This window comes from Phyllobates terribilis, unplaced genomic scaffold (assembly GCF_046119375.1).
Source record: "Phyllobates terribilis strain yellow unplaced genomic scaffold, ASM4611937v1 Scaffold_5__5_contigs__length_657084704, whole genome shotgun sequence".
In the NCBI taxonomy this organism is placed as follows: domain Eukaryota; kingdom Metazoa; phylum Chordata; class Amphibia; order Anura; family Dendrobatidae; genus Phyllobates; species Phyllobates terribilis.
The window spans coordinates 97,452,804-97,466,326 of record NW_027362765.1 but is presented as its reverse complement, the minus strand read 5'-3'; the positions used below and the strand labels follow the sequence as shown (position 1 = coordinate 97,466,326).

At 42.4% G+C, this 13,523-nt stretch overlaps 2 protein-coding genes across 12 annotated transcripts in view; one reads left to right on the top strand and one right to left on the bottom strand.

The window, feature by feature from the left end:
- Positions 1-3,179, top strand: part of BAIAP2 (BAR/IMD domain containing adaptor protein 2) — a 130,333-nt gene extending 127,154 nt beyond the window's left edge. For 4 of the 5 annotated variants that reach the window (XM_073682594.1, XM_073682595.1, XM_073682597.1 and 1 more), the window contains one exon: positions 1,300-3,179. In XM_073682594.1, the coding sequence (XP_073538695.1) occupies positions 1,300-1,369 (70 nt within the window). In that variant the 3' untranslated portion in view covers positions 1,370-3,179. The remainder of the gene's footprint in view (positions 1-1,299) is intronic. The other variant, XR_012321988.1, reaches the window with a different exon arrangement.
- Positions 3,180-3,974: 795 nt separating this feature from the next.
- AATK (apoptosis associated tyrosine kinase) overlaps positions 3,975-13,523 on the bottom strand; it is a 195,981-nt gene continuing 186,432 nt past the window's right edge. For all 7 annotated transcript variants that reach the window (XM_073682586.1, XM_073682588.1, XM_073682587.1 and 4 more), the window contains 3 exons: positions 11,932-12,028; positions 9,747-10,010; positions 3,975-8,313 (listed from right to left, as the gene is read on the bottom strand). In XM_073682586.1, the coding sequence (XP_073538687.1) occupies positions 8,285-8,313; positions 9,747-10,010; positions 11,932-12,028 (390 nt within the window). In that variant the 3' untranslated portion in view covers positions 3,975-8,284. The remainder of the gene's footprint in view (positions 8,314-9,746; positions 10,011-11,931; positions 12,029-13,523) is intronic.

Below are 13,523 nucleotides of genomic sequence, written 5' to 3'. Positions count from 1 at the left end.
TTATCCCATCCTCCCTTGGCACTCTCTGGGCATCACTATCCTACCTCTAGCTCTCCAGTTCCTGTACAAGACCAGGTGCTGATCATTATCAGTTCTCTGGTTGTAAAGGGCACTGTGGAGGAAATCCAGGAGGATCTTCTTCACTTTTTACTTTCTACAAGGGGACAACCTGTCTTTGTTTTGGGTGACTATTAGTCTGTCAATGTCCTCATCTTCTGTATGTCTTAGACCACTAATTGTCAAACCCCTGTGGTATCTAGACCAGTTTTTTTTGGAGAACCTCAACTTGTGTCATAACATGTTTCCAAGGTTGTACTAACACAGTCCATATTCTTTATAACATGGTGTCCATGCTTTTGAACTGTTAACCCAAACCCATGGATCTGATTTCTAAGGATTTGTACCCTCTCAAAAATCCACAAAGTACTCAATAAATCCACAAGTTCTTGAGTATTACAAAAACAAGCAAAAAAAACCTCAGGTCCATAGATGGAGGAGCTTCAGGAGGGCAGGAGTACCCTGGCAGGAGCTGTATTGGTGGCTATATTGTCTCCCAGTCTTGCCAGGGACCAGAGGTGAACTCAAAGACCTGTATTTTGTGTTAATTTTGGGTACTTGTTCTTTAGTAAAGCTTCTAAATTTTATGTTCTAACTTAAGGGAACAAAAATTCCCAATGGGTGTGTTCCACTACTGTGACCCCTACTGTTGGTCACAACAATGTGGTGTTGGTTCTTGTAAAGCATCATGCCACCTTATCAGTCAGCTGTTTTTGGCTTTTTCACCATTTGTGGGTAATCCAAACATCTGTTGTCTATGGTCCATTTTATTGTTACTTCTTGAAGTTGTTGGTGGTGTTCGGTTGTTTCTATGGTGGTTGTACAATATAGTGGTGGTACTCATTTTGGTGTCTTTCTAACCATGCATGGCGTGTTAAGGACTGTGGTGTCTTCTCCTTCTCCTCATACCTACCAGTCATTAATCCTCTGTGTGTACACAAATGGCTTCTGTTCTGTAGTAGATCTATGGCAAAAATGGTGAAATAATTGGATGAGTAGGGCTTCATTATCCATGTTCCATTGCCTGAAGTTCATGGTGGCCATTCGTTAGGCCTCTTTGTGATGGCATTGGCTTTATAGTCTAAGCCTTTTAAAGATGGAGGTGGACATTTTTGGGGGGCTAAAGTAGACTAGAAAGATATTCCCATCTAATTTAAAATTAGATTCACCGTATCGTACCAGTAGTGCCAACATCTTGTAGAACATGTTGTTGTCCTCATACAACTTTTTCTCTCTCAACAGAAATCCGTTTCTTGAAGTCCGATTGAAACCCACCGTAACGAACGACCGCTCTGCACCTCTTGTGAATTGACCTACGCGGGACTTGTCTATCCATGGTGCATCGGGTCTCCTCTCCCATGGTGGTGGTGGAACCAAGATTGATGGGCACTAGGGCCTTGGAGATTGTCAGTCGGATGGATATGTCTCTGCCTCTGCTTTTCTAGATCCTGGATTGATGAGACTAGTATGTAGAAGGTGCATAGTGCTTCTAGTGGTGGTGGGAGATGCATGAAGCCTGATGTTTTATGGTCACGCCATGATATCTCATCACCCCCAACTACTGATATTACGGTGATCATTATTTATTAATATGTCATTTTACTGATCATCTAGCCATAAACTGTCAAGAGGGTCTTCAGTAATTCCTCGTAAATGGTTGACACATTGACTGGAAGCGCTGCATCCTTTGTGCAATCTGTTCTATGGAACTTGATGACATCAGTATTTTGTGATGTCACCAGTTCAGTCAATGAGGCCCTAACATGGCTGCCTCCAGTCAATTTCCACTTAAAATCCTATGTAAAGAACCAGTAAGACTATACAATGTTACAGGGGCACATATATACATAGCTTTTCATACCTGCGGTGACAACTCTACAGGACGTCTTCGCTTAGAGAACGTTTCAGCTCAGTGTTAAGTCTCCCTAATGTTTGAAGGGGCCGGCCCCCCAAAGCTTTAAAGGGGTGGTTTGCTTATATTTTTCCTTTTTTTTTTTTATTTTATAACTATCTAATTCTACAAATGAGAATAAGTAATCCTATATTTATTTGCTGGGCAATGCAATTTTCTGTACAGTCACCTTCAGCCATATTATCGTTACAATGAAAACCTCTTGTGCCACTGTTAGAGGACTTGTCACTTGCTATATATGTGTAAATATATTTTTCACCCAGTGTAAATGCTGCTGTTCTCCCGAATCTTGGGTTGTTTTTCTTTTGTTCCTCTCCAATCCTGAGATATGGTCCTTAGATATAGACTTCTTATCCAAATGGGAGTCCTCTTCAAGAAGACATACACAGAGAAGAGCTGAGGACCACCCCCACTTGGCTACTAAGATGATATTTGCACATCGGCAGGAGGGGGTCATATCTCAGCAATGGAGAGGTGCAGGAACAAAAGAAAAACAATGCCAGATTCAGCAGAACAGCGGCATTTACATTAGGTAAAAAAAATTACATATTTAAGACAAATGACCAGTCCTCTTTAACTTAAAAGGGAACTCTTAAAATCTGCCTTTAAAGGGTTGTCCAGAAGAAAAAAAAAATGCCTGCTTTTTACCAAAAACAGGTATTGCAACCCAGCCCTATTAACTTCAATGCAGCTGAGCTGCAATGCCGGACACAAACAGTAATGTTATCCATGTCTGTGCAGGGAATTTGGCACTCTGTATCAGGAAAACTAAGCTCTTACCGCTATTAAGATATATGAAGAAATAAATCTATATAGCGTCGTGTAGACTTATCTGTCACCTGCACACAGTGGAGGCTGCGTATTCAATGCCTTTATGATATGATTAGGTTCTAGCAGACAAACCTTTTGTTACAAAATGGCTTCCCTCACTGTAGTTGGTGACCAGGTGCTGATCTAGATGACTATATCTTGTACATACAGAATAGACATTGTGTATATATTACTGCCATATAATATCCTCCTACATATACAGATGGTGGACTGGAGCCGCTGGCGCAGACTCTTCTCAGGACTCGTAGCGGCTGCTAGTGTCTTCGGAGCAGAGTCGCCATGTATTTTATGTCTTGTAAATTCTGACTGTATAATTGATTTTATTTTCTTGTACAGCACAACAAATGTGATAAGTCTAATAAACACTTCTAATCACAAATGTGGATGTGTTTTGTTTTATTTTTCCCTTCCTTCTGGGTGACCAGCAATATGGCTGCTCCTATAGGGACAGCTTTGGCATAAAGTCCTGAACAGTAAATGTGCTGGGCTATCAAGCAGGGCCGTAGCTATAGGCTCATGGGCTTTTGTTTAGATTGGTCGCCCGCTACCATGATAACTTTCTTTTATATATGCACTGTGTGGCAGCGGCCATTTTTAAGAAGACTGTGGTGTATACTGTTTTCCTTTCACACAGTGATATTTGCTTGCAGGGAGAAGCCATGTTGGAGTATGTCCTACCCTGCCTGTATACTTTTCTCTGTGGTAAACCTGGTGGTCCCTTTCGCTACACTACTGCTTCCAAGTACTTCATATGTGGTAATACAGGAGCTGTGTGAATACACCAATGGGAAAGATGGCTGACCAGTTTTAAAGGAGTCCAAAATAGGTTTCATTCGGCTTTCCCAGAAATCCATGTTGATATTTCAAACTTTTGAGGTAAAATGTGTTGACAACATCAAGTCCTAAATAAAATGCCCGCCTCAAAGAAATCAAGTGAGCTAATTCATTTAAATGGAAAGGAGTCCTTTAAAAAAAAATGCAACCCAAGCCCAATGTAAGTATACGTAATATCGGAGTCAGACAAGCTACTATTACAATCTATGCACCATTTTCTTAAAGAAACCCTAAACTTTTACCTCACAAAATGGCTGTGTGTCTGAAACAAGGACTCTCATATTACACCAGTGCTGGCAGATACCATCGAGTAATAGATGACCCGTCATAAACATGTAAATACCATTCTCAAGTTTATTGAACATTTCATTGCACTTGTATCCTATACCTCAAATTCATGATATGGGGCAAATAAAACAATGGGGGAGAGGACGAAAGGGTAAAAAATGACTCCATTTCCTCTAATGCCACATGTGTACAGATCTTTGGCAGCGATAACATGTACGGTACAACAGGTTTATGCCATCCACAAACAGCTTTCGGACGGTTTGTCACCCAGTCTTCTAGAGTCTTGACGTAGCCACCTTCATGAGAGCTGCAATGGTGACCATATCGATTACCACCCAGTTTTACCAGAATCTGATATACATTTTGTTAAATCATTATCTGGAAAGCTGGGTGGTAGCCAATATGGATATTAGGAGTCATGACGCAGCTTTCCCAAAGGCAGTTAAAGGTCTAGGTATGTTAGCTGACAAGCAAAATTGTCATAGTTCCAGCTCTTAAATGGGTTGTCCCTCACCTTTTCTAAAGTCCTGAATGGCAGACTGGCCTAGTGGTATCCGTATGTATAGAATATTGTACTGTCTGGCAATTTCTCCACACCTGCTACAAAATTAGAATTATTAGTTTGATCAAAAGATAAATCTCTAAATCTTCAATATCTGGTGTGACCAGACTTTGTGCAAGTGTTCCTAGTGTGCTGTTTTGAAGGAACTCGGCAGGAGATTGTTCCAAACATCTTGCAGAACTAACCACAGATCTTCTGTGAATGTCTCTTTCCCAAATCTTTCTGCCTCCATGTAACCCCAGACAGACTGGATGTTGTGAGATCAGGGCTCTGTGGGGCTATATCCATCACTTCCAGGACTCCTTGATCTTTACTCTGAAGACAGTTCTTAATGACATTGGCTCCAAATTTATTCCGCAGCATGACAGCGACCCCAAACATACAGCAAGACCGCCACCTCCTTGATGGTATGGCATGATGGATAAGGATCTGCCTGTATTTCTTAGCATTGAGGACACCAAGAAATGAGAAACCTTGAAGATTGTAGATGCAGTAGTCTGTCAAAGAAACTTAGTGCAGCAAATAAAAGGCACATCATGCTTCCCTTCAAAACCTGAAGATGTCCAGCAGTACCATCATCTCAGAACTGGAGGCCACCAATGGGATCCAGCTACACCCACCTAATGTTTGGGAAAATTGGTCTTTATGGAAGAATTACAGCCAAAATGTATACCTTTTTAGATGTGGAAACAAGGCCGAGTGACTCAAAATATGCACAAAAACATAGGGTACAGAAAAATGGCAGGAGATGCTCTGGACTGATGGGTCACAATGTGAAATATTTGGCTGTAAGAGAAGGCAGTTTATTTGCCGAAGAGCTGGAGAGCGGCACAATGAGTGCAGGAAAAGTGAAGCATGGTGGAGGATCCTGGCAAGATGCGGCTGCATTTTCGCAAATGGAGTTGGGGATTTGGTCAGGATTAATGATGTCCTCAATGCAGAGAAATGCAGGCAGATACTTATCCATCATGTAATACCATCAGGGAGGCATCTGATTGGCTCCAAATTTATTCTGAAGCAGGACAACGACACCAAACATACAGCCAAGTGTAATATTCTAGAAGTGGTATGTCCTTCTCAGATCCCTGATTTCAACATAGTCTGTCTGGGATCACATGGAGAGAGGATTTGCACAGAAAATCAGTGGTTAGTTCTCCAAGATGTTTGGTACAACATCCCTGCTGAGTTCCTTCAAACACTGTGCAACTGTACCCAAAAAAACTGATGAAGGCAAAGGGCGGTCACCAAATATTGGTTGATTTGATGTCTCTCTTATTTCGCTTCATTTTGCTAATTGATAAAAATAAAAACTATTCACACTTTTTTATTTTTGAAAGCATTCTTGCTTGGTAGCTTTTTTTTTTTTTTTTTTTTACACACCTGCCTAAAACTTTTGCACAGTATTGTTTTTGTATTTGTCCAATATAGTATGTGCACATTATATAATGAGTGTATGTATACATACTATACTGCACGGCTAAATAGACTGGCCATTCTGGACTTTAAGAAAATCAGGGATGTCTTCCGGCTCCTGCTTAAGTCTGCGGTATTTTCCCATCATGAGCAGCGCTACACCGTGACTTGTGCGCGCTCGACTTCTCAGACTTGAATGGCCAAATTGTGCGCTCCCTGAAAATGGCACAGGGGCTACAAGTATCTAGATGGCTCACAAACCTATTGCAATATTAGAAAGGGGTAAAAAATAAAATTTCTATGTTGTCCCCAGTGTTCACACTGCAGCACAGCTCACTTTGGGTGGGATCCCAGGCTGTGTGATTTATAGAAACTGGACGTCCTATTGATAGATTGGCATGGAGAAATCTATCCACATTGTGTGCGTTATTCTCCCAATGGAAGGTGACGTTGTAATGGGACCCCTGACAATCGGCTGCTCAGCATTGTAAACAGCGGGTGCAGCACAGTAGCAGGAACTGAAGAAACATACAGGATGTCGCCTGTCCTCTCCGGATAGTAGACAAGCTTTGTTTACATATCCTGCAGCATCCCAAAATGGAGGACGCTGCAGATCATGAACACAATATATTAGTAAATTATCTTTCTGATAGTTATATATTCAACTTTATTCAAATCTCTATACCCTCTAAATAAGCAAATCTTTTTATTTTTTTATTTATTTTTTTGCAGTCCTCAATATTTAAAAATGGCCTACAAGTAAAAAGTAGCCTTGTTGCTGATGGCAACTGTTGGTTGCGATGGGCAAGAGGCCACTACCACTGGGCTTAGTGGAAAGCGGTGGTCTATTTCAACTGCTGTGAAATGAAAACCCCCAGCAAGTGGCTGGCAGAGACTGCTAGCAGTTATAATCTCAACAGTAGCAGGTGCAAACATGTTCACTTTGCCTCCATGATTGGCGTAATAATGTATTACACCACCACTGTGGCATTAGGCGGGTTGACCTGATAACAGGGCTGTCGATTAAAGACATGCAGTTATTGAAAGGTTAAAAATAAGTGGATGAATGAGAAATGGGGATGGAGTCACTCTGAGGTGGCCACCATTTTGTGGACCGAATCAATGAGGACATTGGGGTGGAGATGCATGAAGCTGTCTGTTGCCTATAACAACCAATCACAGTGCAGCTTTCATTTCCAATAGTGCGCTTGACAGATAAAAGCTGTGCTCTGATTGGTTGCCATGGGCAATAAAAAAGTTTCAATTTCAGTCAAGTTTCTTAAACCTCCCCCCAATGTTGTTTCAGTTCACAAAATGGCCGCTGCCCCTCCATAGATAAAAGGAGCAAACGGTTGACGCCTCAGCTGAGGTTATTGTCTGTTTGTGTTTGACGCGTAAAGTGCTGCGTAACATTATGTCTGAGTCGAAATAACAAGTGTGTTCTTCTATGGGTGCACACAAATCATATGGAGATCATTGTAAAAAATAAATCCTTTGTACACTGGCCCTTATACTCTCGCTTATACAATATACAGTATATAGATATGCATATATACACACACATAGGATGGGGTGTGAGGCGGGCCCAGAGCACTCGCCTAGGTCACCCCCACAAACAGCAGGACAGATCAATCGTTCATTTATAATCTGTTACAAAATATAAATATTTTCATCCACCTATAGGTCCTATGGATAGACACGTCTGGTGCTCCCTCAGGATGCATGGTGGCCATTTTTATAGCTCCAACAGGTCTCTTAACTGTTCCAGGATACATCCGCGTGGCTGTGGCTTGACCGTTCGGTCACTGGGTCATGCAATCGCTGTCATAAATATATAATTTTCTTCCCCTCTGCTATACTGAGATTTTAGAAAAGTTCAACCTTTACATTGGAGAATTCGATGCGATTTTAGCATCTTTGGGTGAAAGAGGGGCATCCATTTTATGATATATAATATTTTTCATCTCCTTGGTCAGTGAGTTAATGGTGGAAATCTATTCACAACTTAGTCTTTGTGATGGCGGCCATTTTACACGTTTAGTCAGCTGCCATACCAATGGTTAAGTCCACAAAATGGCTGCTGACCTGTGAGTGGGGGGATGGGTAGAAGGATGCTATATACACAGAGTAGGTACACCCACATTCATCAGAAGATCGGCACACATACGGACCGTGCGGCCCTACAGCCACACCGGTGCAAGTCTGAACCTTGAGTGCAAACCAGTTATGTCCCCCCTTCCCTTCCTTGCGTACACCATCCGTAGCTGGGGATAAAAGGGTTCCTCGACAGCAGCAACCAAATACAGTAAGACTTCCTCCAGACAGCTCCATGGCGTGATGGGCTGTCCAGTCCTGAGTTTCGGACGCCTCCAATTAAAATCTGCACGTTAGACTTTATCTCCGGTCTTTATTTTGTCTATGTGGAGGAAATAGAAAACGTGGAGATTAGTAAAGAGCCTAATGTATGATAAAAATATGGGGAAACCAATATGGCAGTCATCATAATGGGTCATAGCGTCCCCCTTCTAACAATGTAAGGGTGGTGCACTGTGCTTGCATGCTTTCACTAAGACTCTCGTTTCTCCCTTTTCTTGTCTCACGCTGATACAGGACCTCGTTCCTATTAGGATCACTATGCGGACAGCTTTCTTCGTCCCTTTCACAGTTACAGCTCAGGCTCTCGTCTTCTGCAGGGGCTTATTCGTAGACTGTCACTCCTGGGTCTGGCGTTTTGATCGTCATCTCCTTCATGCAGCGGATACTCGCTACTTCCTGGCTATTATGCCTCACTGTCTCTTTAGGAGTCAGCTCTTGCCCTCACTCACGTTTCAGTCTTCTTCTTGCTTTCCTCCCTTTTAGATTGCGGTAGACCTCTACTTTCCCAGGCACTTATCTTGCTTCTCGTTATGAGTGGCCCACAAGTCTACCACCTGGGACAACGATGGCGGTAACCTCACCTCCATAACAAAACATGAGGCAGCACACTATTCTGGCCGGTGTGAAGGATGCAGAGATGCAACCTGCTGCTCATTCCCTCTGCGACTGACCCTGAGCAAATCTGGATCTGAAGTAATCAGAGGCCATATCTACCTCACACACTCCTCTGTCCAGTTACACTCCCATGTAAAAAAAATATATTAATGCCTAAAGCCCAGCTCCGCTAAAGCATGGCAGCCCATGCTACTCCCTTAGAGGAGCAGGAAGACAGGTGCTAACACGCAAACAAATGCAATATTGGAGGGGCTAGAAATGTGGCAACTTAAAGGAGACATGCTCTTAGAAGAGGGTGAACATCTCAGTCCATTTCTCAACCCTCTTACACCAACCCCAATGTTGGTATGTATATATGGCTGGTACTGGTGACTGCAAAAATGGCACTGTCATAGAATGCCATCTTTGCCACCAATCTGTGAAATTTCTAATCTGCTGCGATCACCTTTAAGTGCGATTATTGTGAAGTAGAGGCGTCTAATAACAAAAGTTCAGCCTCAAAGACTATGGAAATTCAGATAGTGGGGCTACTGAATGCGTGACACTTAATTCTTTTGTACGCATTGGTGCTATCACCACTTTCCCATTCATACATGATTGACGTGAAGCTGAATGTTTTTGTGGAACCTAAAACCACATGCTGCGCCGCACCCAGTCTCCGACAACTTCCTCATAGAGATGAGAAATAACCTCCAAACTTCACATATAATACAGTTAATACAAGCTACACAGACAGGTTAGGAACCATTTATAGGGCAATGAGACTGATGTCAAGTCTAGAAATTTCTCCCTTTGTAGGTTAGTGGCTTTAGGGGGGAAAAAAAAAAGGCACAAATAAGAATCACAGTTCGTCCTCACCTTCCAGTGATCCCACGGCATTGTCGGCCACTTGTGTGATAGAGAATCGGGACACAGCAGTTGGAGAGACGCTGAATCTGGAAAACTGAACAGGCAGCAGCGGCTTCTGAATGGGCATGGGAATGGGCACAGGAGCGGGCGCAGGTATGGGATCAGGGATGCTGTCCACTTCAGTATTCAGCACGACCGGCGTCAGTGAGGTTATAAAGGAGGATTTCACAGGTTTAATAGGCAAGGCCTCGTCCCACTCAAACTCACCACCGGCTGTCAAGGAATAGACAAAAGAGTTAGTCCATCCAACCCTGGGTGACCGAAAAAGCATCTACATGAGAGCTAAAATGGCCAACTATGCGACGGTCAGGCAACTACTTCCTGTCCCAGAAACTGAAGGAAGGGGAAGTATGGATCACAACCAGATAATAAGAATGGGGTGTCTTGTGCCCCCTATGAATGGAGTGGTTGTACATATGTGTGACCACTGTTCCCATAGAGAGGGAATAGAGCGATGGTCATGTGTTTGCAATACCACTCGATTCACACGGCAGACAGAGGACCCCCATTCTCGTAATCGATGGGGGTCTCGTACGTCAAATTCCCACCAAACCTAGATTTCTCACTGATCCTGAGGACAGGTGATAAATGTTGTCTGTGAGGAAAACCCCATTAATTACTGCATTGCATCAATTCCCTAATGTACTGCAGGTATCATTTCCTCGTATTTTTCAAGATCTCTGCTTCTGGTCATTGAATAGGAGGATTCAGTTTCCTTACTTTCACCAGATCTCTCCTGCTTATATCTCAGCAAGCACAGATCTTGAAAATGACAAAAAATGTAAGCTATATTAAAGATTAAAGCAGACCTGTCTTTTTTTTTATTAATTTATTTTTTTACCCAATGTAAATGCCGCTGTTCTAAATCCAGAGTTGTTTTTCTTTTATTCCTGCTGCTCTCCTTTCCTGAGATATGGCCCCCTTTTCCCATATGTTAATCCAGTCCTTTCTAACTAAGGGGACGTGGTTATCAAGAACACAGAGAAGAGCTAAGAACCACGCCCAATTGGCTAAAAACACTAGATTGGCATACAGGAAAGAGGGGGCCATATTTCAGGAAAAGACAGGCGCAGAAACAAAAGAAAAATGCCTCCGGATTCAGGAGAACAGCGGCATTTACACCAGGCTAAAAATGGCATATTTATTGTAAGTGACAGGTCCTTTTTAACCCCTCGCACATGTTTAGCTGTGCAGACGTAGCGGCCCCCTGCACTTTTTCTCTGTGTATGGGAATCTTCTTCATTCAGAGCTGCATTGATTTACTAGATTATCTCCCATGTGTCAGCTTAAAGTCTATGTACGTCACAGACTGGCCCACGTCGGGCCATACGGAGAGTACCGAGAAGGCTTAGAGACTGTAATCTCAAGCGCCATAGCGGTTAATCCACAAGCCCACATATCCGAAAGGGAAAATTTATATTAAAGGGTATGTCCATCTTTACAATCACATCGGCTCGCTTTGTTTGTTTTGGCTCCTATGCTGACCTATGTCTTTCGAAGGAAACTGACCAAAAGCACTCTGTTCAGTCCAATCCTGCAGTCATATGCTCTCTCCATCTGATATCTATTTTCTACTAACATACATCTAATAGGTTAGCAAGAACTAGCGGGAAGATGAAAGGTCTATGACTACAGGATTAGGCTGCTTGTTTGTAGTCTGTTACCATGGAGATGCATTGGCTTTCATTTGTGCCATGAACACTAAATAATAGTAGATTTTTATTCAAGACCTATTGCCAAGCTGCATCATTTTCCTTTTTAGATGCATTGGGTGAATCCTTTTAAGTTGTCATAGTGGAATCTAAGGGTGGTCTACCGGGGACGGGACTGGAAACCTGCCAATCAGCCTCATTTTCACAGCTCACTGCAGGGCCAGTTGCCTGGAATAAATTGATGGGAGGGCATTTACTTACAGTACATCATCTATATGACTTGCTCATTGGTTGTGTGGGTTTCAAAGCTGCTTATAGGGTGACCGACCCTCAGAGACACTACATTAGTTGTGCTTGAAGTATACTGTGAGAACATGAACCCTAAATCTGGTACATGTGCAATATCCAAGCCCCCATGTCCCTTCCCTTGCCACTCCAGAAAACTCCTTGCACAGTTTTTTTTTTTTTTTTTTTTTTTTTACCTAGGAGGTGGTTTGTGGGTTCCTTAAAGGTCATCTCCTGCAGCACAGAGGGAAGTTCTGGGATTTCCTGATCCGGTAGCTCCAATGTTGGGCTCTCCTGGAACCAAAGTGACACAACAGGTCTTAGGATCCTGTCTACACTGTAGAGGCCTCCCTATCAATTTTACCATCAACACTTAGTCTGTCACATACAGTTGCATATCACAAAATTAGAATATCATCAAAAAGTTAATTTATTTCAGTTCTTCAATCAAAAAAGTCAAACTCATGTTATATAGAGTTATTACAAACAGAGTGATCTATTTCAAGTGTTTATTTCTGTTTATGTTGATAATTATGGCTTACAGCCAATGAAAACACAAAAGTCATTATTTCAGTAAATTAAAATAATTAAAAACACCTGCAAAGGCTTCCTACAATGGTCCCTTAGTCTGTTTAAGTAGACTCCACAATCATAGGGAAGACTGCTGACTTGACAGATGTCCAGAAGGCAGTCATTGACACACTCCACAAGGTCCCAGAGTCTGGAGGAAGAGTGGAGAGGCACAATCCAAGCTGCTTGAGGTCTAGTGTGAAGTTTCCACAATCAGTGATGGTTTGGGGAGCCATGTCATCTGCTGGTGTAGGTCCACGGTGTTTTATCAAAACCAAAAGTCAGTGCAGCCGTCTACCAGGAAATTTTAGAGCACTTCATGCTTCCCTCTTCCGACAAGCTTATTGGAGATGGATATTTCATTCTCCAGCAGGACTTGGCACCTGTCCACACTGCCAAAAGTACCAATACCTGGTTTACAAACAACAGTATCACTGTGCTTGATTGGCCAGCAAACTCGCCTGACCTTAACCCCATAGAGAATCTATGGGGTATTGTCAAGAGGAAGATGAGAGACACCAGACCCAACAATGTAGACGAGCTGAAGGCTGCTATCAAAGCAACCTGGGCTTCCATAACACCTCAGCAGTGCCACAGGTTGATCGCCTCTATGTCACGCCACATTGATGCAGTAATTGAAGGAGTCCCGACCAAGTATTAATGCATTTACTGAACATACATTTCAGTAGGCCAACATTTCGGATTTTAAAAACATTTTTCAAGCTGTTGTTATAAAGTATTCTAATTTACTGAGATAATGACTTTTGTGTTTTCATTGGCTGTAAGCCATAATCATCAATATTAACAGAAATAAACACTTGAAATAGATCACTCTGTTTGTAATGACTCTATACAATATGAGTTTCACTTTTTGTATTCAAGAACTAAAATAAATTAACTTTTTGATGATATTCTAATTTAGTGAGATGCACCTGTATCTACTGCAGCACTCATCAGGACGAAGGGCCACAAATCACGGTGGGCGCCCATTGTGTAAGTCTCAACTGCAAATTCCATGTGGCCAAACACCCTCCCTCCACCATATTAGAAGACACTAACACTGGGAACCCTCACTTGGCGCCAAAATAAAAGTCCAGCATTGGCACTTAAGCGTTGAGTCCCATCGATGTATATGGGAAATTAAGTGCAACCACATCATAATGTTTTCACTGATATCTATGTAAAAAAAAACCTGAATGATTGTGAGGGTATGCTGGGG